Source organism: Grus americana, chromosome 11 (assembly GCF_028858705.1).
Source record: "Grus americana isolate bGruAme1 chromosome 11, bGruAme1.mat, whole genome shotgun sequence".
Taxonomy (NCBI): domain Eukaryota; kingdom Metazoa; phylum Chordata; class Aves; order Gruiformes; family Gruidae; genus Grus; species Grus americana.
Window position 1 is genome coordinate 22,229,869 of NC_072862.1, and position 24,172 is coordinate 22,254,040.

The window sequence follows — 24,172 nt, forward strand, 5'->3', positions numbered from 1 at the left end:
GGGTGGCTCAGCCGGCACAGGCCAAGTTCCTCAGGGGCGTTGCCAGTGCTCTCTAAGGATGTCCCTGTAATACACTGCCATTGCGGTCTCTCTTTTCATGGCCTGTCCCACCATAAATTTTGCAGGTGACCAAAGCAGTAAGAATAGCTGTAATGTTTTAGATGTCATATACAATTCGGTTAAAATAGTTCTCATTTCAGCTAGCGCTTACCAATTTGAAAAAAATGTCCAATGTTGGTTAAGCTGTAGGATTCACCATGATGTTTGACAAGCTATTTCAGCGCTTAATTATTTTTACTGTTAGGTTTTGAGCCCTGTTTCTAGTCCGATGTTCTAATTTCTACTCCCAGCCCTTTGTTAACAAATTTCTCTTCATGTAGATTCATACAAGCTGTGATCTTGTCATTCCTTCAGTTCCTCTTTATTAAATGAAATTGATTAAGCTCCTTTTAATATACATTTTCCAATCCTTTATTTGCATTACGGTTGTTTTTCTGATTTTTCTGCAGTTGATTCTTCTTGATTTGTAGACATAGTGATATTGATACTGAATTATTGAAGCTTATCTAAACATGGAAGAAAATAAATCCTTCTATGCCTAAATGATATGCCCTGTTTTAACAAGAAAAGATCCTATTAGCCCTTTGCTGCAATGTCATATGTGGGAGATCATTATTACTGGATTATATGCCTTCTCTGAATTGAGTCCTCAACCCATCTTTTGTTTCTAGATGTGTGATCTTGCTTTTGATTGCTTGGCTCTCCAAGTAACCCACCGCTCTTTGCATTTATGACTTCCCTCTTCTTGTTCCCCACTGTGTATCATTTGCTGACTTTAACATTGCAGTGGGAATGTTGTATCCCAGGTCATTATTTTCTAGCACAGGGAAAAAATCTCTGTTCCTTTCCTTTTCTCAGTCTAAAGCCCCATGCTGCACTTTGTTACTAAATTGTGTAACCCTCTACCCATGGTGCATGTCCTTTCCCCAAATCTATCTGTGCTTCAGAGGTTCTTTCAGCAGTTCCACCGTACTCAGTGGCCATTCCGTGTGTGGAGGAACAAGTCACATCCTGAATTGATGTCAATTTAGGTTGACAAGTGGTGATGTCTCAGATTGGCATTTCCCTGCTTGTGCACGAGAGAAAGGACCAACAGTGAAGATATGTTACAGACAGTAACATGTCTCTTCTGAAGCTGAGAATGTCACCAGCAGTGAGCATTGACAGTTTGAGTCTTATTGCTGAAGTGCTTTGGCAGGGGCAAGAAACACTTAGAAATGTCCCTGTAAGCTTCTGCTGTCTTTGATTTGGGTGTTTGTGGCTAGGAATGAGTCTCATCTTACAGAAGTGACAGCACATGGTAATTGCAAAGCCACCTATCAGAAGAAAGCTAACCACCAGCTTTGCTAGGGATATTATGTGCTTTAAGAGGGAACCCCACTCAGATGACAAGGTGCTAGGTAAAAAGTCAAGCAGTCTTTAGTGCCTTCAGCAGATAACCTCTAATACCTAGCTCAGGTCTGGGGCTAGGAGGAGCATTTGCAAAATGTGTCTGAAATTGAACTGCCAACAGAAGACGTTCAGAGATCTCCCATCTAACCAGCCTAACTTTGCCAGACCAGATGGGGTCACAGCATGAAGTGCTGTTCTTGGAGTCTTGTGAATAATCAGGTTAGGGAGAAGACAATATGCTTGAGTCACCACGACAATTTTTCTCTGAGGATGGGGGGCACAAGAAGAGGAGGGAAGAGAGTACATCCTCTTCAAAGCTGTTGCACAAAATCCAGTATATCAAATGTCAGTAGTAAAACTGGAAGACAAGCTCTGGAAATTTCTTAGGATTTTAATCAGAAATCTGTAGAATTGTGAAAGAGATCAGACTTGGGTGAGTATGAATGTTCAATAAACATCCATTATTTCAATTTCACACAGAATGCTTTTTTATTGTTCACTCTCTAGGAAATACAACAGTATTTAAAATTATTTTTACTGATTATATTTTCATTCAAGTTCACCTTTAAACGTATTCAATAAGGGATACATTCAGTGGCTGGCCTAAATAATCATTGTGGGTTTGCTGGCAGGAAACTCCTGAATCCAAGGAAGAGACGGCTGAATTTGCACGCAAGAATGGTCCTACCAAGCCCATGGGGACACAAACTCATGCAGCTTCTGAGTGAGAAAAGAATTGCTAAAATAGTACAATTGTTGTTCATCTCTATATATTCAAAAGTGTAGGATTTGGGAATATAAATCTTCTTGCTATAAAAACTCAGATTTCAGTGGAAAAATGCTAAGTTAAATGGTTTTTAAAAAATTTAGAAACTGCTTTTCACATGAGTAGATGGCAGCAGAATGAAACTTGCCAGTCAATACATCACCAAGCTTATTTTTGAAAGGAAATTAAATCAAAACTTGCCTATCTGAGGACCAAGACTTTGAGCCCTTGGATCTGTTTGTAGCATGTTGACCATTAAAATTGGTGTTGCCAGTGCATGTGCTTTTTTGTGGTAGAATAGTTGGAGGTTTCTGTTCAAGCTAGTGGTAGTGAACAGCTCATTGTATCTTGCGGTTTTTGGAGGTCTGCCTGCCCAACAGTGAGCCCGTAGAGTCATATTGGCTTAGGTTTATTTGGCAGACCAGCTTTTTTGAGAATTTCAGAGCCCATGCTACTAAAATAATTGCAATTATTGCTCCAGCAATTAAAATGAGGTCTCGCCAAAAGAACTCAAGACACTTGATTGGGAGAAGTGTCTTACAAATCCCCAGTTCATTCCCAGTCAGCTGACTCAAGGGCTTCATCCTCACGGGAGCTGGGGTTGCACATCTGATGTCTTCAAGAGAGAGTGGAGAGAAGTCTTCTAACCAGAGTTTTAGATACAGAATATGACAGTCACAGTTCCAAGGATTGTCAAATATTTTCACTTCCTCCAGGCTGCGCAAGCTGTCCAGGACACCGGGAGGGACTGAGGTCAGGCTGTTGTTCTGTAGATAAAGCCTCTTGGTGTTAACGGGCAAGGCAGGCACTTCCGTCAGCTTCCTGGAACTGCAGTCTATATGCCAATCCGTCATTTCTCCCGGTGACTTACAATTGCAGGAGGGAGGACAGACTTCAGTTTGGGTCATGTGGAACAGCAATGACATGGCAAATCCCGCAACAGTGATGAATACTGCCTTGTTCATGCTTCAACTACCCAGAGAATAAGAATAATAATCTGATAAGTATGATTCATTAGCGTGTTTCTAAATGCAGAGCTAGAACACAGCTATTTCTTTCTCAGGATTACTCATAAGGTTTAGGTTTTTAGAAGAAAATCTTTAGTTTTCTGTATTTCCCACAGAGGCATTCTTCCTGACATTAAGTAGCATAAATGGCAGTGAGCACGGTGCTTCCATTTTGTCTCTAGTTCATTGCTTTTCCTTCACATTGTACGAAATATATTATTGTTCAAAGTTCTGGAACAGATTGTCACCAGGAGACGATGGTAAAAACTATGTTAGTTTTAGGCAAAGATTTTGATTCAGTTTCTACATCTTCATAGGTCTAGTGTTAAAATTGTGTGTTGAAGTCAGTTTTCAAAATTGAGCTTAAGAGATTGAATAATTGTAAATGTCTAAAAATCATCTTTCTGAGAGTATGAAGATTCTAACCAGGAAGTACATATTTTTATGTGGCAAAAAGTTCTTTTTGCTGCCTTGTAGCTTCATGCACCTCTGAGAACATACAGTTTAAGATTTGGATGAATAGAGAATTGGAAATTTTGCATATCTGGTACTGCTTGTCTTTTAGGCATTAAATAACCATGCTTTGGGCTAGCAGGTAATTATCCTTGTGCTATGTCAGTCTCACTTGTATAGAGTGGCTCCCATTAGACTTCCATCTCAGTCCCTTCTATTTGGCAGTTTAAAACCTATAAAGCTTTTCCCTTCCTGTATTTCCTACTACTTCTCTGCATTTAAAAATACATAGTTAGCCTTGGGACTGGATTGGAATTTGAAATACAAACTCCTTCGCACAGGTTGGGGAATTTCCAGTCTTGAAACCATCTTTATTTATGATATTAATACATCCTATAATTAAAATGTATTTTCTTTTTTTTAATTTCAATTAATTCACAATAAGTAGTGAAGCAAAAAATATCTGACTGTATATTGCCTTGGATACTACTTGGAGAATGGCAGATACTGTAAAAAGTGTTGAGTTTTTATACACTATATACACTTAAAGAAAAATCCTTTTTAACTGAAGAAGGTGAAAGCAGTTGTATAACTTTGCAGGCAAACATTAGAAGCACATTGACTATGATTTTAAAATTGGACTGGACAAAGCCTGAGAAATAGCAAGCAGGTAGAAGACACCTATTAACAACAACAAATACAGAGTAAAAGAGGTTTTTACATACTAAGGCAATAAGGAGCTTAAATTATATGAATGTAGAATGAAATTTGAAAAAAAAAATCTTCAAAATAATTTTTTCAAGTGTAGAGATATTTTAGAACTGAAAAAAAAAATTCTTCTTAAAACTTAAAATAAGCTGCAACTACTTTTTTTCTCTAGGAAGTTTCATTTAATAAAGACTAAAATTGTAGGAAAAGCAGATTAAATTTGGTTGAAATTAATTTGCTTCAATTTACTTACAAGGATTATGTAATTAGCTTTTCAAAATAAAGTTAGACAGCTTTAGATTCCTGATCTAAACACTACATTCCTATATTTTAAATTGGATTAATGCTACATAAAATTATAAATTTCATCACAGAGAAGCTGGAGTATTAATCTTAACAATCTCCTATGTCTTTGTTAGCAAGTCTCTGTTATATCTCTGGTCTGAATATCTCTGGTCTGAATCTAGATACTCATCTGTTATTTTTCCAGAAATCTACTAGAGCTGGTTTTTTCAAAGTAGACATCTTAAAAGGACAGGCTGTGTCATCTGACTAAAAAATAGTTAGGCAATATCTATAGAAAAGACGGTTTCTTCTGATTTAATATATAAACAGCAAGAAATTCCAAATCCAATAGAAATAAGAACTGCGGCAAAAACACAGAAAGGAAGAGTTGGTGAGCTGCCTGACAGACACTTACCCTTATTTACTCCCTCTTGATTCCTTTCCCTCTGCTTGGTAAAGCGTTGGAGTACATGTAGCAACTGGAGCTGACTTTTTAAAGAGTCAGTAAGGAAATGTGTTAAAGAAGATGAGCTTTTTCTATGTATAATGGGAAACCAATCCCATTGGAAGGTGCTATATATGGTTGTCGTGTCACAACATATAGTGCTTGGGGCATTTTCTGCAGATGAGGAAATGCTTTTGAAATTTTTTTTTTATTGCTAATATATTTTTCCTATTAAAGCTGACAATGTCTTGAAAACCTAAAATGAGTCATCTGAAATCTAGTATTTTTTTTCCTCAGCTGCGATAAGCTACAGGTATAAAAGTTAGCTTGAGCTTCAGCTGCTGACATATGCAAGCCCAAGCAAGATTCAAGGGAGCTCAAGTTAGCCCATGAAATTGGGTTCTATTTTAGTCAAAGCCAGGTGTGTTTGATATCTGCCTTTCCGCTGTTTAAATAAAATTTGTAAAAAAACACCATAGCATTGAAATATCTTATGTTAGTCAGACAAGATCATTAAGGGATAGAGAAATATTACTGCCATTACCTTAAAATAGTGCTGAAAATTCACCCAAAATACAACATTTAATTCTGGTCACCCATGTTCAAAAGAGATTACACCAACGAGTGAAAGGAAGGCTTCTGTGATGATGAGGGATTTGGAGAACCTATCTTACGCAAAGAGGCTGAGAGTGACCTGTACCCTGCTATGTGGAGCAGTGCAGAAATACCTGAGCCACAACGACTCGGGTGGGCAGGTGCCCCTGACACGACCTTGGATGTGAAGAAGAGTCCGTGTGTATGGATCAATGGATCAATTCCTATTTTGGTTCTTGTGATACTTTGTGGAATATAATTTCTTTGTAATGTCCTAGTTTGGTTTGGAGTTTATAAATGGATAGTCAGGGAAGGTGCACTGGGAAAGGCTCACTGTCATGGTTAGCATGGCTCCCCTTCATCAGCCCAGCCTAGAGGACAAGGACAGCCTTGGGCCTTTCCTATAGCTTTTCGTCCCAGCCATGGCAGCTGTGCATAGCTCCAAAGAGGACTGTGGTCCTGCAAATTTCTTCACGCTCAAGTTGCTGAAGAACATCAAATGTGGAATAATAGCAGTGTGACATCTTAGAACATAACATGCTCTGTGTATATTTGGCTGGAAAGTATCAGGATGATACCAGTTTATATTATACATGTATCTGTTCATCTAAATAAAGAATGCCATGTTTGTGTAAAAGAAAAAAAAACAGGATTTTGTTTTCACTTTTTTTTTTTTTTGTACACGAAATTTTGGAATAGAATTGAAATAAGTTTTCCTTTGCTGTAGCTACCAAACATGACCATTCTAGAATTACGATAGTAGTTGACATTTGGAAGCCTAGTGTGCTGTGGATCTGATGTTTAATTCAGGCCAGTTCTTGTTTAGTGTGTTGTTCTGGGGACAGGCTTTCGGCTGTGCTCTGCATTTGGAAATGAAACCCAGGTGAGTTTCAGATGTTGCAGATGTGCAGCAGAGCCCTGCTTCTGAGCTGTTGTTTCTTTATAACATTCTCTTCTTGGGGGGAAGGGAAATTTCGGACATTTAAAATTATTCTGACAGCAATTCTTATTAATTCTTACTTATATTTAAAGTACTTTTCTTCATAAAGTCTAATCAATTCACAGTAGCCTGAAGTTTGTTAGGATCTTCCTTGAGAAAATGACTTAATGTGTATCTCTGCTCTTTAGTATTTTAGAAGGTAATTTAGACAGTGCTGGAGGGAGAAGGCAAAAACACTTCAAACCCCATTTGAATTTTGATCTTTTCTCTAAGATGAAATTATATGAAGTTATGCAGTGAAATCAAATGCTGCATCTTTTTGCATTGAAATGGATGCAAAATATTTGGAATCCTCTGGAATCCATACCCAAATTCTGTGCTATGAGTAATTCTAACAAAGGTGGTCCTACGTTCCTCCGGCTGCTGTGTCACACATGGTTGGAGAAGTAGCTGGTCAGGCCGAGTGCCTGACTCTGTTACTGGTGATGAGGACCATGGGCCAGTTTGTTCAGCTCTGTGTGGCAGTGAACGTATGCAGGGAGTGTCTGGCAGAAGTAAAGCTGAAAATACACGTCATTTGCATTTATGATTTTAGGGCTATAGCTTTTTGTAGGCCAAATGAGGATTCTTCATTTTAAGAGGATTTATAGAGAGCCAATTTGAAAAAAAAAGCTATAATCTGCTATAATCTTGTTATAGTCTGAAAATACATTTTCCACAGAGTGAATCCATTTGCACTTTCTGTGACTGAGAGAGGCTCTGTCCGGCTCCTCAGCGGAGAGGTATTTCTGAACACGCTTGTTTCCCAAACAAAACCTCTCTTGCTACCTCACTGCCTGAAAGCACACTTCTCTGGATTAGTGTTCTTTTGAGGCCTTGACTTTTCCAGTCAGCTACATGGTGCTGCTTCTGATTGCCTTTATAGGGAGAAAAAAGAGTTGAAAGGAGAATTACTAGTTTCCTTGCAGTTAAGAATAAAAGCTGTAAGTTAAAAAGTTAAATGTGCAGATCAAATGCATGACCTGCTAAGAGGAAATTCAGGCAGAATATACCATTATTTTTTATAGATGGTTTTAAGGAGTTATAGTCATTTACTGCTGTCAATGACCTCTTCTTGACCTAGAAAGACAGAAGTCTTTCTCAGCACTATTTCCATTTCCAATGCTGAAAAATCTTGCCGCATCACATTGTCAATAGACGGCACAAGTGCTGCTCATTTAAGTTCTATCACCTTGATTAAATCTTTTCTTTCATATTTTCAAATAGATCAGTGAGAACAGACTAACCAAAATATTTCTTTATAACTGGATGTGAGTCACTGGTAATTAATGAATTATACAAATAAGTGAATAAGTAAAAAGAAGGAAAAAAAAAGATTGATTGGAATTCATTCACACATCAAGGAATATTGCCTGCAGAAATGAATTAAAGAAAACCTGTGATTTCTCTCACATCAGGAGTTATTGGCACCCCAGGACCAAAATATTCCAATTATCTACTGCACTCTAGAGAACTAGCCTGGTAAAGCCTTTTTAGTATTTATACATAGGAGGACTCTGAATTTCATCCTGTCCATATTCTGCTTATTGTCTTGTTTCCTGCTGCACATTTATTGTGGTTTTACCTGATTTAATTTTGCCTCTGTCAAATCAAATATCCCATTTCCTCTGAAGATCATTACACAGGCAGATAAACTCTTGTCATTTAGGAAATTCTTCTCCTAAATTGTACTCCACCCATTTTATCCAATAATTCTTTCTCCTCTTACCCATTCTCATGCAGAATCTCCCTCCTTGCTGTTTTCACTACTCAAACCTGTACAGAGTTGCTGTGCAATCGTCAGCTATTGCTTATCTTTCCACTAGGTGTCATCCAAGTTGTTCGGGTTTTGAGCACACGCTGTCCGAATAAACCTTTAGATATAATTTATGAATTCAAAATAATTGTCTGAAAGACTGAAATATTATATTCTTTTAGGATATTACCTTTTCTGTAGCCTCCAAGATAAAAATGTAACAGATGTACAAAATGGCGTATTATGTGATCTGCCTAAATCAGATAGCTAATGACATGTTTGTGTTTTATGGAACTCTTAGGGTCTTGAGCCTGTTTATGAAAATAAATATTCATAGATGATTTGGATTCAAACTGTCCTCAGGAAAATATTAATAGCATTTATGCTAAGTTGTAACAATGACAGAGTGCACATAAGGAAGCTTTTAGAGAGAGAATCTCTAAGAGCATCATCAAAAGACCACCTCAAGGCAGTATTTCCCACCACAAGACAGTGCCTAGGCAGTTCCTTGCACTCCCGGTTCAGTTCATCAGCTCTGGCCGTGCACCAGGAACCCAGTCATCCTGACAGCAGTTGGTGCAGACACTCTTCCTGTCCTGGCTTTCATGAGCTGAATGCAATGTTGGCACCTTGATGGGAAGTGCTGGACTTGGTAAAATGGATCAGCTATGCCCCTCTGCCTTGCTTGCTTTGCTCAATTAAATATTTTGCTCTAATGAAAAGTAATTAGTTTTCTAGCTCTTTATGCATGGTCACTGTTATTCAAAATACAATACTGTGTTTTAGTCAAACAATTACAACTGCTGCATTTATGTGAATGTTTTATTTAGTATCAGGATTGAGCTTTCAGAGCAAATCTCACGATCTTCTCCATTTTCCATGTGTGCCTTTTAGATGAAACTAAACTGCAATATTCACTCTGGAAATACATCTGATTTGTTCAGGCGCTAATGGAGGTTCAATACTTGGGACCAGACTAAAGACAGTCCAAAGTAGCACCTCCTCTCCTTGTATATATGGTTGGGTGTGGGGTCCTCAGTTCCAGATTGTTTCACTGCCTTGATCCAGCTCTTTGGACCGTTGTTTGGCGATACAGACATTGCCAGTGTGACAGCCAAAGACCTGTCCATAAATGAACCTTGTTTGAACACCCCGGTAACTATGCAGTCAAGCCCGCTAAAGATATTTAAGCGTCTTTACCAGGTTAATGCATAATAGCTGTAGTAGGATTGTAAAATGCATGAGATTAAGCAGCACTCCGGTGTTGTGGTGTTGTCCTTGTTTAAAGAGTTTGGTAACAAACAAAATCAGTCTTCAGCCCCATTAGCTAAAGTCCTGCTATTTTCTGCATGAAGAGTTGGAAATGTTGAAGGCAGGGCATTGAACTTTACGGTCACACTGAGCAGTTGTTCTTGGAAAGATCAATTAGAAATTAATTAGTGTCTGATGTAAAAGACTATATTGGAAAAGCCCAAGTGATGAGTTTACTGTGGTAATTCATTGTAGAATTTAACTTACGATGGTTAGTTTTTATATTGCCCTTCTTTAAGCTGTGACTTCATAGTTTTTGACATGAAACAGTTAACTCTGGATACATTTTTAACGATGAATTAATTTTTCCAGATGTGAGCAGCTACAGTCACATTACTTCCATACTAATGCTGTATTTACACACTGTTTGTGTTGCTAAAACTTGCTGATGTGCCCAGTCATGTTCTCTGGCCACAGTGCACTGCAGAAGATTTTGCCCAGACTTCTGATTACACAGGGAGAGCCACAGAAAGTCACTGCAGACAGATCTAATCCAGTTCTGCTGAATTTCTACTGCAAAGCAGATGGATTGTCAGGAATACACGCCCCAACTAACCCATTTAACCCGGTTAGAAGATGACAAAACCGCAGAGTTTTCATGCAGTTGGGAGGACGGTCAGGAACAGTGCTCAAAAACTGTGTTACCACACAGTAATTGCTTCAGTATGTGAGATAACATTATGGCCAATCCCAATTTTCCAATTCTTGCATTGCCTCCCCAAAGCCATGATGATTGCATTTTAAAGCAATATATGTTGGGAGTTTTAAAAAAGTTTTTTAGTGAGCTTGGTGTTTTGAGCTATTAAAGTTCACATTTTCTACGTTCTGCTCATAGTCATTAAGGCTAGAAATTACTAGTGAAAACTGAGATTCACCTCTAGTCACGTGTCTCCAAGTGTTAGGTTCTGAAGGAAATCTTGTACGTAGCGTGACCCGTGATAAAATCACAAAAGCTGAAAATGCTCCTGTGCTAATCCTATTATTTCCTATCACTGAATCCTAATATACGAACAGTTTGGAGAGTCGGTTTTATCAAGCTGGCGGATGAATTAATCATATGGTCACATATATCAGGGAATAAATAAGCAGTGTTCCTCTGAGGAGGATTGTAAATTCATTAAAAGAAGCTGCAAGTCTCTTCCCGCATAATCTAATTCTTTCTTTGCCCTCATTTGCTCCCTCTAGCTCAAACACAGTATTGATGGCTGTACTTCAGCGAAACTTCCTACATTTAATGGAGCTAGTTGGACGTTATTTATAATTTATTTCCACATTGGTTTTGATAAATCTTGGTGGTTTGATGTTGTCCTGCAGCGACGCTCATGGTGTCATTCTCTCCACGCTGACAGGCACAGAACAGTCGCAGTATCTCAGCCTCCAATAGGAAAAACCAGCCTGGAACAGAGAAAAGCTCTCTGTCCTCTTTAGTCAACAGCTTGCCCCATTTACACGTCTGAAATCAGTCAGCATTTGCCTCAGACCTTGGCTGGCTTTCTGCAGGTCTAGCTGCAGCACCTTTATTTACACAAGCTAAAGAGCATTGTTCAGCTTTTATGACTACAGAAAATCTGTCTACTTTACTTTTTTTTTTTTTTTAATGAGGAGTCCTCACGTGAACTATTCTGAAATATTAGGATGGAGAAAGAAAGATCCATGGGATTCCCCTTCCCATAAGTCTTTGTCACTGGCTCCCTTTGGAAGTATTTTATACTTTTTGCTGGTTTAGGGGAAACTTTCATTATGATCGAAGTGTGTTAGTGAGATCACAGTGCTTTGCCTGAGATTTTGCTTCTGTGCTTTGCTTTTTGCCTTTACTCATCATCTACATTCTTTTGGATGTTTCCATTTATTTCCTAGTAAACCCAATTATTTTTCCTTTTCTTCTCCTCCAAACTCTGTGACATTTCTGATAAATGTCTCTGAATAACACACAATTTACAGCAGTGAGGACCCCTTTCCAGAGTATGTGGCAAGTTAAATGTCTACATGCTACTTCCAGTTTAATAATTATTGCTAGATTGCTGCAGCTGAACAGAGCTTTATTACAAATCTTAGCTTTCACTCAGTTTGCATGTCTGGCATTTGGGGAAAATGTATCAAAATTCTATTAATTCTTTCTTAATCTTGCTCTGAAAGTCAATAGCATGAAAGAGAGTTTCATTTCTGTGAATAAAGCTATGCCTGAAGGGCTTAACTGGGTAGATATGGCAGAGACAGATCCTCACCTGTGGAACTTGCAGGTGCTATTTAAGATTACAGTTATACATTCCATATGAAAGAAAAGGTGGGGAGGAGGTTATCCCACCCTTCTACAGCCAGAAGTATGATTATTAAAAAAAAAAAAAGGAAAAAGAAACAATAAAAAGAGCCACTGCAGTTAGTGAACTAACACCCCGAGGTTTGGTTAGAGGAAGCAGTGCCCATGACAACTCTGCATCCTAAGCACTTCCTTGAGCTTAATGTCATGTGCCAGCCCCTGGCTGAAAGAGGTATTTCTGGAAAGGAAACATAAACTAACTGCTAGGGCTTGAGTGGCCAGGACTTTGCTGAATCACCTCCATATATATAATCAGTAAACAGGCATATTATTTTTAGGGAACGGGTGAAAAAATGGTACATTTCCTGCGGGTTGAGAAAAATGTGAAGCTATTAATTTCCAGAGTTCCAACATCAATTTTTTTTCTTGACATGTCAAGCAGGGCCATCAAACACTTGTTTTTGAAAATACTTGTTCAAGAAGCTTCTTATTTTGACTGAGATTAATAGTGGAATAAAAGAACATACAGAGCAGTCAGCACTTTTACTCAGGGCAAAGTTCCTAGCGGATATAAATTGAACATCTGAGGAAAGAAGCACAGACGCTAATTCTCAATTCAGTGAAGACTGAGATTTTCTCAGCCTTCAGGATATTGGATACAACTAATAAATAGTGCAGATGTCACCTTATTTTTAGGCTATTATTGTTTCTAAGGAAGTCTGTAAGCTGAAATTCAGTACCTGTCTTTTTTGTTCAGAATCAGCACATAAAGTAGTGCCTTAAAGAGGGTGAACATATCTGTGACTCTGAGCAAATGTTCTTGAGGTTCATCTTTGAAAGGTTTTAAAGGTCTTACTGGGGTTTGGTATGATGTGAATTTTCATGAGTACAGAGTTGCTAGCAGCATTTTTCATTTACATGAAAATCCCCAAGGGCAGAATGCTTAAAATACAATGAAAAGTCTGGGTGCTACTTCATACCATATAGAAATCACAGCAATGTCATTGCACAGCCACTGCAGAAAATCAGGTGAGTGTGTAAAACCGCTGGCATGATCTGACTGTGGCAAACGCTTTTGTGGTAATCTTCGGCAGTGTGGAAAAGGAGGCCCCACGCATAGCTAACGCCACATTCTTCACAGCTTTGAAAGACAGTTTGCCATGATGTTCATCACACACCAAAAGCCAAGGAATCACTTAAACTCCATTTAGACCCTTAAGTATATTGCAAACATAATTTTCTTTAGAAAACCAGAGTGGACACATAATACACAGGTCTTGTTTGCACTTGAACCTGCTCAGAAGCAGCTACTCCTGACAAATTCCCTGTGTGGACACATGCTGCACCAAGTGTCTGTTTCCTGTATGTTAAGCCAAAAACATTCAGCAAAGCTGAAGAAGAAAAAGGCATCTTATACCAAAATAATAGCCACATGCAGGAGTAGTTACATCTTACGAATCAGAGCACATTATCTTTACTTCATAGGGGAGAAAAGGAAAGTTGAACAGCTTATATCTCTAAAGTGTTTTTCTCTAAAAGCCTTTCTTTCTGGCTACTCCAGGTCCTCCTTTCAGCACTCCGCTGCCATGTCTGTGCTACAAGAGAGGGATGTATGCTCTTCACGGCTTAGTTTTTCTCTTTCATCCTGCCATCTGTTCCACCTAGTACAAGTCCATTATTTCCAACGCAGACATAGGCAATATGCAAATGTATCCCGCAGGAGCTGTCCTGTTGGGGGGAGGAAGCATAATTTGGTCTGATTAATAACCTGGTTCAGTCTTTATGTAGTTTCATTCTTTTAAGTGTTCATTTTGTGAGAGTATGTGTATAAAAGTTGTCCAGAAAGCTCAGCCATGGTTTAGAGCCCTGTTAAAGCCCATTGCCGGGGGTATATTCTAAAGCATATAGTCGTAACTCATAGTCAACAAAGACGCATTTGACCTATTGCTATATATGAACCCCAATATATCAGCTTGAGATTTGGTATTTGGTAGGTGGTAGTTTTCCTCAAAAACTTCTGCTTGGTCAGAGTGTAAGCCAAAAAATCCATCTGCTGTTATTTTCACATTACAGGTAAGTGGGCAAACCCCTCCATTCCATTGAGTGAGCTTTCTCTAATATAATTTCAACAGTATGAACTGTATTTGTGTTTGAGAACTTTTTGAATAGAAGCCAAGGATTGACACCTATCTTTGAAATCTTCCTATTTTTGCCCAATTTAGCTAACCTAAACTGAGGCAGTTCACCTTGCAAGGTAAGGGAAAGGCAGGGACCAAAAGATAGCTGTGTGGATGGATGGCAAGGTACTGGATCTGCTGGAATCTGTACTCTAAATTTATTTAGTAAAAGTCGGCGCTTCCTGGCAAAGTTGCTCAGTGAGACAACTTTGAAGAAGATGTGGGAGCTAATCTTCAGATTAGCTAATAATGATAATATTGATGGTAATGATTCCAAAGCTTACAATTTACTTTAAGGAAAAAAGGCAGAAATGAAGGACCTTCTCTGTAGCACTCTAAAGCCTGCCTGCAGTTTCCCTCTGCATGTGGAAAGGGTTGCTTGGCTTAGCCAGTACTGCAGCCTGAATGCCATGAAAGCTGTAATGCCATGAAGAAATGACTATGTCCTAACTGCTTCTTATAGGAAAATAAAATCAGATAATAGGGAATTATTGAGGTAGTCTGTTAAGTGATGTTACTGGCATTAACTACTGAGTCCAGGTACCACAGATCTCTGAGTAGGAATATGTTTTGCACTACACTTTTGAAATAGGTATAAATCTTTTGGCTTTTGGTATTTCACCCACCAGACTGTCTCAGACTGCTGAAATAAGTGCATAGAATATAAGCGAGAATAGTATCATCTGTCTGAAAAGCAAACAAAATAAATTCACCCCCACCCCTTGACTTTGGCAATACCTCTGAGAAAGACCCAACGTGGGTATATTACCCATCTCTTCAGTCACAAATCAGTGACAAGGGCTCAATCCCTTTTACAGGTTTAAATCATTGATGCTGGTGTTGCAAGTCTCATACAAGTCCTTTCAACTCTTTAAATTCTTGATATACTATTGTTTTCAGGCTACAGGTGATTTTTCTTTATGCATAAGGAGCTAGGTAAAAAAGGAAATAAGGATAAAAATATTTTCCAGCTACTGGGGTAAAACAGGAGAAAGTTAAAAAAACCTGTTTGTTGTTCAGACTGGAAGAGAATAAATGTCAAACCAGTAACAAAATAACAATGTAGCATAGACAATATGTAAAGAAGAAATACTATGATCAGGTTGTGCTAGCAGGTAAAATATAAGTATATACCTACTACTGTAGTATGAAAGCTCAGGGGTCTTTTGAATGATCTTTACTTCTACATTAAGTTTTTCATTCAAAACCAGATTGTTTGGGTGAAAAAATTATAAGCTCTTCCCCCTACACCTTTTTTTTTTTTCCTTTTCCCCCTAGCTTCATTAGTGACCAAAGATTTTTACTATCTTAACTGTTTCTTGAAGCCTTACATACTCTGTCTGGTTGAGTTTATTTACTTTTGAATGTTACTTTTTGCTTACGGTATTTAAGAACTGTATTCCCAAACAACACCTTCTGAAACAGCGTGGCTGCTTTCAAGGCCATTTTCAGTACAGTAGCAAAGGAAAGGAGCGTTGACTCTCTTCTGCTATTGTTGGAGTTCTAGGTTATCACTGGTAAAATGCTTCCACATATGCACACTTGTGTTAACCTTAACAGACTGACATCCACCTCAAAAAATAATTCAGAACACGTTTTTCAAAAGGAAATCTTTACTTTCATGTCACCATGTTTCATATCTAAAATGAGAAATTACTAACAGCCCTAATTTTCAGGAACTGCTGACTGACCGCTCTTTGAAATCAAGGCCTTCCTAAGCTCTCTCTGAATAAGTACATAATACAAATTACTATAGAATACTGATTGTGTTTCCTTTGCTTAGAAAGACAAACTAAAGATCTTAGCTCTTTTATTAAGCCAGTGAAAAATTTCTTAAGTTGATTTTAAATTACAGCTTGTCTGCTACATTTTTTTTAAATAGTGGCACATAAGAAAATATACAACTTTCTTGGATCGTAAGTACTGAATTTTTACATTTATTAAATGAGGTTCTTACAGGGAGACTGCATTTAAATTACTATGATTTGCAAAAGGAAAATACTAAAAAAAAAGAGCTGCCTTTTTTTTGACGATTGTAGCATTTATTGTGTTTCTATGTGTAGTTGGTTCTTGATGAGAAGGAAACTACTACCTAAATAAATTGCATTTCTATATGGCTAGTACTTACTGTGGCTTAACCCTGAAGCATACCATGTAAGCCATAGGTAAGAGGAAACATAAACCAGACTGGTGTTGAGTGGAGTGACAGGTAAAAGTATTTAAAATATTTGAAACAATGTAATGGGAATTTTAAGTATCTGAAACAAGAATCATCAAAGAATTGAAAAATGTATGGGAGAAAAAAATCTTTTTGCAGAAAATATGCTTGAGGTCTACAATAATTTTTAGAGATTTAAAGAGCCATTTTATAGTCTGCAAAATGTGATGGACGCTCTTGCACAATGTGGTGTTGGTAGATATAAAGCTTTTCCGTACATTTTGAATTATTCCTTTTTGGTATGTTATTAAAATGCTTATTACAAATAAAACATCCTTCAGAATTGAGGAATGCCAGTAAATATCATCCCCAGTGTTCTATGGGTCAAATATGCTCAGGCTTTTTCTGAACTAACATGGCTGGATTTTCTAAAAGTAAATGTAATGCTAATGAAGGAGCTGCATACACAAAGCAGATAAAGTACAGGCCTCCGCAAGGCAGCTTTTTCCATTCTTCCCCTTCAACTTTCCCAGCTCTGCCCTGAAAGAGCCCCTGGGCTGTAGGATGAAAGGGTAGTGCTCTTCTTACCCTGCAATACCCAGCCTGCCTGGTACAACGGACACAGGGAACCAACAGTGACTAGCAGTGGGGTTTGTGATGGGGAGCGACTCATTTCAGATGAGGTTATTTCTGTGCTAGCAGTTTGCATTGTTCTTACTTTAAGTCTTATTTTAGACTGCTGTAATTAAAGCAATGCAAAAGGATGTGTGAATAGTTTTTCTTATTCTGGGGACGAGAAGGGAAGACAGTGTAAATTGCTTATTTCAGATTTGTTTGAGTTGTTTGATCTGATTTAGATAACATACCTTATTCAAAAAGCTGATTTAAACTGGTTTAACCCAAGAGGTGTACATAAAGTTGAACTGGATACCCCATTGGTCAGGGCTTTCATCTAGGATATGGGAGAACTGGGTTTAATTCCTTGCTCTGCATAACGTGCAATTATTTATGCAAAGTGGAGCAGCTCCAAGAGGAAAGATTAAGAGAGAACCCAGCAGGTCAGTAGTGCAATGGTTAGAGAATTCGTGATGATATGGGAGACCAAAGTTAAGTCCCTACTCAATTATATTCAGCCTTCCCTCTCCTGAGTGAGTACCATATCCCTGGACTGTTGGTTGTACTGCAGAACTCTTGACATAATTAATATCAACAAAATAACATTCAATTTAATGAAGTCCACTTTTTCTGACCAAAGTATTTCACTGGAAAATTCCTGGTCTGTTCTGCTTGCTAAGTTTGTCCTTCTTCCAACTGTGTGAAGGGAATGGTATATCATCTCCTCTTCTCTCTGCCACCCTGAGGACTTCACTTACTGGGTCCTCGTCGTGCTCCGAAAGGAAGAGCCATTAACACAGATGTCCTGACCAAATTCACCAGTGGTATTCTTCTTATCTTAATACGCTATGTAGTATCTGTGGTGTGGGTAGTTTCTGTTTCTCCTCTCAAATCACTATGCAGCATTACTGTTAAATAGCTACCCATTTTACCTTAAATGTGGGTAAATAAGCCTTACTGTTATTCATCCCGTCCCACAGAACCACTGCCAGGCTGAATTGTTGGGGCAACCGCAGCACTGCTGCTGGCCAAGGGGCTGCAGCGTGGCCATGTGCTCCTGCGCTCAGCTTGTCCCTTTGTGCCTCTCTTCTGCTTGCTTACAATCTATCAAGTTGTTTAAAGGTCACTCTGCTGGAATCGTTCTTCACCACAGCACACAGTGCATTGATTTTTCACATTTCTAAGACTCCCTATGCCTGCTGTGAGCTCACAATTTCCATAGTGATGTGCTTAGCAATCGTTACTGTGTGCAGGACTAATTTCACATTCTAGGTAGGGCACACTCTCTTGCCAGACTGGATTTTTTATAGTGTCAGGTCTATTGAGAAGGCTACATTATTTTCTCCTCTATTGTCTGGTAACTTTGCTTTTTTTCCTCTTTTTGTTCTGTTGGAACTTTCTGAACAGAAATCAAATTCTCCCCTCCCTATTTTTCAAGCCAGAAATTTTTTTCAAACTGCAAACAAATGATATCCTTTTCACCCAAGCTGAGACATCTCTTAGGGTGTCCAAACTTCCTGCTGCCCCTGAAGCTGGATGCCCCCAAAGCCCCTGCCCCATGTACACACTCACATCCTCACTGCTGTTTTGAGGTAGTTGGGACTGACATCTGTGCACCAAGGATGCCAGTTAGATCAGGTGGGAACTGATGATCCTGGAGTTCTTGCCCATTTTCCCCTGAGATATTTAGAAGGATAAGCTCTCCAGCACCTCAGCCATGGAGGATTACTGTGGCCTAAAAAACTCCCTGCAGGAGCCTCCCAGGGATTTTTTACTAGTACTGTACACACCTGTAACGTGGATAGGACTTTTCTGTGTGTCCAGCAGTGCTCAGAGGAGGCCAAATCAGTAGTTTTGATCTATGCGTGGTAAAAACACACTCTGGATGAGTAGCATGAAGTATAGTTCTTCATTTCAGCAAGGCTTTTAGGCTATGAACAGCATTAGATCACCTGGTACCTCTCACCAGTATTAAAACTCCAAGGCAATCGGCATAATGTGACTGACCTGATGACAGAGTTCTACTAATTTTGAATGTATGTACCAGTGCTGCCAGTTTACCAAGAAAAGACATGTGCTTGCTTTTTTTAAATCTCGCATTGACTTTTCAAATGCAAGTATCTTCACTGTTATGCTTATCAAATACTATTTCTGCATATGGTATGAAAAGAAATGTTCTCTTCTTCTTGCATATCCAATGTTTACTTCAGTCAGAGAAATATGTGAATACGGGCTGGTAAAACACAATTAGACAGGGAGATTTCACTCCTGAGGAGCCAATTTCCCATGTAACAGATTGTGGAGATGGGTTGGTTCATAATAAATACTATATGCACTTTACAGCACAAAGATAAATGAGAGTTATTAGAACCAAGCAGGGAATGTAAAGCACTGACACAGGTAGGTGCCCTTGATCAGGCAATATAGAAACTGTTTATTGGGAAATATCCCTTATCTGCTTTCTGCCAGGCAGAGAACCATTTATTCTCCCACTGCAAAGGCTAAGGTCAAAGGAAATAAATAGTGATTACTGGAGGACCTGGAGCTGAGAAAGGGTACAGTCAAGTGAATGACTAAGTGCTCTAGATGTAGCTGACTAGGAGTTTATCATTACATTGGCATTGATGGTTAAACAGAACAAATATGAACATGCAATGTTCAAATTGTTTGAATAGCAAAATTACCTTGTGTTTAATTATGGTGGGAGTGCGTGTGTAAACACAGCATACCAATCACTAAAGGATGTTTTCTCAATCATTCTTAGCCATTTATTACCGTGAAAAATTAAACTTGAATCTGAATAACTTGTCTATTATGGTTCGTTTTTCTTCTCATAATTGTGTAATATGCTTCCAAAGACCTTTTCTGGGGTCTATTTAGCACTCTTCCACTATGACATAGTTGTAGTAGGGCCATTAAGTGACTTGTCAGCATTCCTGTGTCCATAGCTGCTATAATTTGTATGGAAATTTTTATGTGGTATTGGCTGGACAAGGAGCGATAGGGAAGAAAGAAAGGAAAATGTGACTTACGTTTGCTGTTTGCTTGTGTGACGATTTATGAGCCAGTCACAGGCTAAACTACAATTCCACTATCCTTCAAAGATCTCCAACTGTTTATTTTCAGCAGCAGTTACGACCAGGTCTCCATAATGTTATCATTCAACAGCAGATGCAGCTTTAAAATTATTTACAGAGTTTATTCATCTGTGCAGGAATGAAGTGAATCTGGAGTCTGTAACAAGGAACTTCCAAAGATTTCATACAAATTGCTGGAGTTAGTTCTTTCCAGTTTTAGTAGCAGTAGTATAGGGGCCTTTATGCTGATTTTTGTTATTAAGTTTGTTTTTGCTTATAAGGCAATGTCAAATGTCTTGTAAGATTTTAAATGGCTTTAAAAAGTCTTACTACTTTTTAGGTCTAAGCTCCCTTTTCCTTAAAAAATGTAAACAGAGTAGTAAGCCTGGAGCTGCTGTTTTCTTGCATGAGCAAAAGAATAAAGAAACCCAAGGTTTTTGTATTGTTAAATCTTTTAGTTTTAAAGGCCTCTAAATTCTAAAATGGGTTAGGATGCCTCATGACATAGGTTTTTTTCCCATCGCAACATGAGATTCAGTTGAAGTGGAACAGTTTGAGTGAACATAAAGAGGTGTTTTGTCAAGGGTGGACTTTCTGGTAAGTGAGGGACACAGATTTCCCATGTTAGGATAGTCAAGGGCTATTCTGCATTCACTTTGTTTTCTCTCTGTATTTTCTGTAATACGCTTCTTGTTCGTAATGTTACTAATGAAGAAAACAAACTGTAGGGACCTTCGTGTATATATGTAAGAGACTGAGAATCACAGAATAGTTGAGGCTGGAGGGAACCTCTGGAGATCATCTAGTCCAACTGCCATGTTCAAAGCAGGGTCAGCTGGAGCAGGTTGCTCCCATGTCCAGTTGTGTTCTGAATGTCTCCAAGGCTGGAGACTCCACAACCTCTAGGCAACCTAGAGGTTTTCTTATGTTTAAACAGAATTTCTTGTACTTCAATTTGTGCCTGTTGCCTCTTGGATGTCAATGGGTATCTGAGAAGAGTCTGGCTCCATTTTCATTACTCCCCTCATTGATAAGGTTCCCCCTTGAGTCCTTTCCATCCAAGCTGAGCAACTTCGGCTCTCTCAGCCACCCCTTGTATGTCTGATGCTCCAGTCCCTTAAACATCTTTGTGGCCCCATGCTGGACTTGCTTCAGCAATTCTGAGAGGACTCTCTTGTACTGGGAGCCCAGCACTGGATGCAGCAGATGTGTCACCAGTGCGGAGCTGAGAGGAAGGATCACTCTCTCAGCCTGCTACAAATGCTCTGCCTGATGCAGCCCAGGATGCCATTGGCCTTTATCTGGGTTGAAAGAGATCATGATTCAAAGCACAAACTTGAATTTCAGCTCCACCTTTCCCCACTGAGTACCCTGATCATTGGATTATTCAGACCGACTGCATGAAGGTGGGTCTCTTCTCATCACAGGGCTGCAGTTTGAGTGCAAAACCCTCTATCTTTGTGTTCCTCCATGTTCTTCTCTGACAATGAGTCAGTCTCTCAATGGCCTATTGAATATTTAATTATTTATAATTAAACAGATTGTTCAAATAGTTGATCTTGTAACCCTGGATGGCTTTATAGCACAAAAAAGCATGCTTTTTAGTTATTCCTCATATAATCGATCAGTCAGCAGTCTATATTTATATTTAATTATACTGACGTATATTCTCCTTAATGAATTTTCACAACCTTTTTCCAATACTAATCCAAGTTCTGGTAAAGCACCTTCAGAAATGTTCCTCAGAAAAGGAGCAAGCAGGTTTTTATCCTAACCTATTATATTCTAGCCTTTTAAAATAATAGTGATAATAATATAGTGCTGCATTTGTATGGAGTATTGAAGTAGCTTGGACTTTTCAGTTGTTTGAAAAATTGTCTTTCAGCTTTTCTCAGTTCCACCTTGTCGACATGGTCTCAGTTCCACATTTGCTGACATCCTTGTCCCTACAGGAGATAAAATAAACTCCAGGAAATTTCACCCTCTCCTTCTACATATTCTAGAGAGCTTTTTCTTGTACAATTCTTGTCAGCAAAATCTCCTTTTCCATAGTTTCAGCATTGTCAAATATGTTTTATTTCAGAGTCTCAGCCATATTTTTTTTCCTTTCTTCCTGTACTTTTTAATTGCTTGTGATCTCTGTCATGCTCTAACTCTCAAGAGTCTGGGAATGACTTGTACTATCAATGAAATAATAGCATAAGTTCAGGTCAGTCTACCATGACTTGCAACAATTTCCTTTTATGAAATAGTGATTGCTAGATAATTCTGCTTTCCCATTAGGGGAAAAAACCAAGAACAAACCCAACAGTGGCAAAAAAGAAAACAAATGATAGCTATAAATATTAATGTCTTTCTTGAGGATTTCTTGTGGCCATTGGAATGGAGGACTGTGCCCTGCACATAAGCTGAAAGTCCTGCAGCATAAGTTCAAATTAAGTTCTTGAGAGCAACTCGTTGTTAAAATTATCACCATAGAGGTAAATTTTCCAGATTTATCAATGTAATATGAAAACTTTGTTTATCTTTCTTCTTAGGTTCCCTTCCCAAATTCTATCTTGGCAAAGACACTTCCTTTACAGATCTGAACATCTTGATTCAGATCTCATTAGGTTAGAGTGTTCTCTAACAGTTGCTGTAAAAATGCAGTTTCTTCCTCCTGCATTGGTAACTCTTTGGTGTTCCCTGAACAGAAAAGAATCTACTATGTAATTATTTAATTATTTCGGGATTTGAAATGCTCCCTGCCTCTTTTCTGTCTCTACTCAATATATTGTTGTTCAGTTCAATGGCTCCTTGAATCTGATTTTGTGACTCGAATTATTGGTTCTGTCAGTTTTATTTATATGTAGCTCCAGCCAGGTATGTAAAAGCAGCTCCAGCTGTATTTGCCCTCTTGGTAGGGGGTCTCCAGCGTTAATGACGTTCTCTACCGAATTAGTTTAACCCAAGCTGTTACACAGCTTGAGTTACAAAATGGATGCATAGGATCAGGCAATCATTTTGCTTGCCTCGCTAGAAGACCAGAAACAGAACAGCAGAGTCTGAGCCAAGACTTCCTGCATGGTATATACATTCCCATCTTTATGCTGGAGAGAGTATTTCTTTTTATTTGTAACATATTATGTGTAATTACAGTAAATGCTAAGTCGGTTACCGCAATCTTCATTGAAAAGGAGTGTCCTTTAATGGTGGAGTTGGTGATAAGACGTTTTCTCTGCACTGTTATGTAAAGGTGACCTAGAAATGGTTTCCATGGCAGTAGGATGTGCTACATGCTATTGATGGCAGGGCTCAGCAGAGGCCCCAGAAGGCTATTAGGTTTAAAATGTGAGCACATTTGAGAAGCGACTTTAAAATGACTCTCAAAACCTGGTGACATTTTTGGGTGACTATCAATCCTTTGGTAGATGAGTCAGCGGTGTATCTCAGCCCTGGGCATGACAGATGTTTGTTCATAAGCAATTAGCAACCATACTGACTTCTCCTGTCGTCCCCAGAGCTGATCTCTGCTGGTAAGAGCTGCAGTGCTTGACAAGAAGGCAAGCAGTACTGCTGCATGTGCTGGATGAGCACTGTGAATGTGCAATGACTTTCACTTCCAAGATGAGATTAAAACCAAAAAAGACCCTCCCATAGGTATTGCATATTCTTTATTTAAAAATTATATTTTCTTATCTAAATGGTATGTTTAGGTCGCGTTGTCTCACCCTCCATGTATTTTTTTGTTCCGTATTTTGGCAACTTTCAGAGGTAGAAAATTGCTCACAAAATACTGGACCTTGCTTTTATTAGAGAACTTTTTTTCCACTTGCAGTTGTGAAAAAATCAATGAGAAATAATCAGCAAAACCAGACCTATCAAACAATAAAACCTTCTTCAAGTACAAAAATTATCCCTAAGTATAATAGCACACTCAGCTCTTATGACCTTTTTGCTTTGCGGTGAGGATGTGAGTGAAAACTCTTGAATACTGATAATTCTTCAATGTCATCCTACAGTCCTTGTTTACTCCTTGACAAAGATAAGTTATCTCATAGTTCTTTGAGGCAGAATCATAAACCAGTCATTTATAATGTAATTTGTGTTGTGCTCGCAAAAGTACTGTTCATACAAAACACCACGGGGAACC

The 24,172-nt window shown here is 38.6% G+C and overlaps 2 protein-coding genes across 2 annotated transcripts in view; one reads left to right on the top strand and one right to left on the bottom strand.

Annotated features, from left to right (window-relative positions):
- CFAP92 (cilia and flagella associated protein 92 (putative)) overlaps positions 1-24,172 on the top strand; it is a 136,436-nt gene that overhangs the window by 7,569 nt on the left and 104,695 nt on the right. The gene's annotated exons all lie outside the window — the stretch shown is intronic.
- GP9 (glycoprotein IX platelet) lies at positions 1,879-5,161 on the bottom strand. The gene is made up of 2 exons (XM_054837633.1): positions 5,087-5,161; positions 1,879-3,190 (listed from the first exon to the last, which is right to left on the bottom strand). The coding sequence occupies exon 2, from the start codon at positions 3,181-3,183 to the stop codon at positions 2,557-2,559; it is 627 nt and encodes a 208-aa protein (XP_054693608.1). The 5' UTR covers positions 3,184-3,190; positions 5,087-5,161; the 3' UTR covers positions 1,879-2,556.

Excerpts from the sequence above, each read along its gene's own strand:
- GP9 (XM_054837633.1), bottom strand. The coding sequence starts at position 3,183 with ATGAACAAGGCAGTATTCATCACTGTTGCGGGATTTGCCATGTCATTG.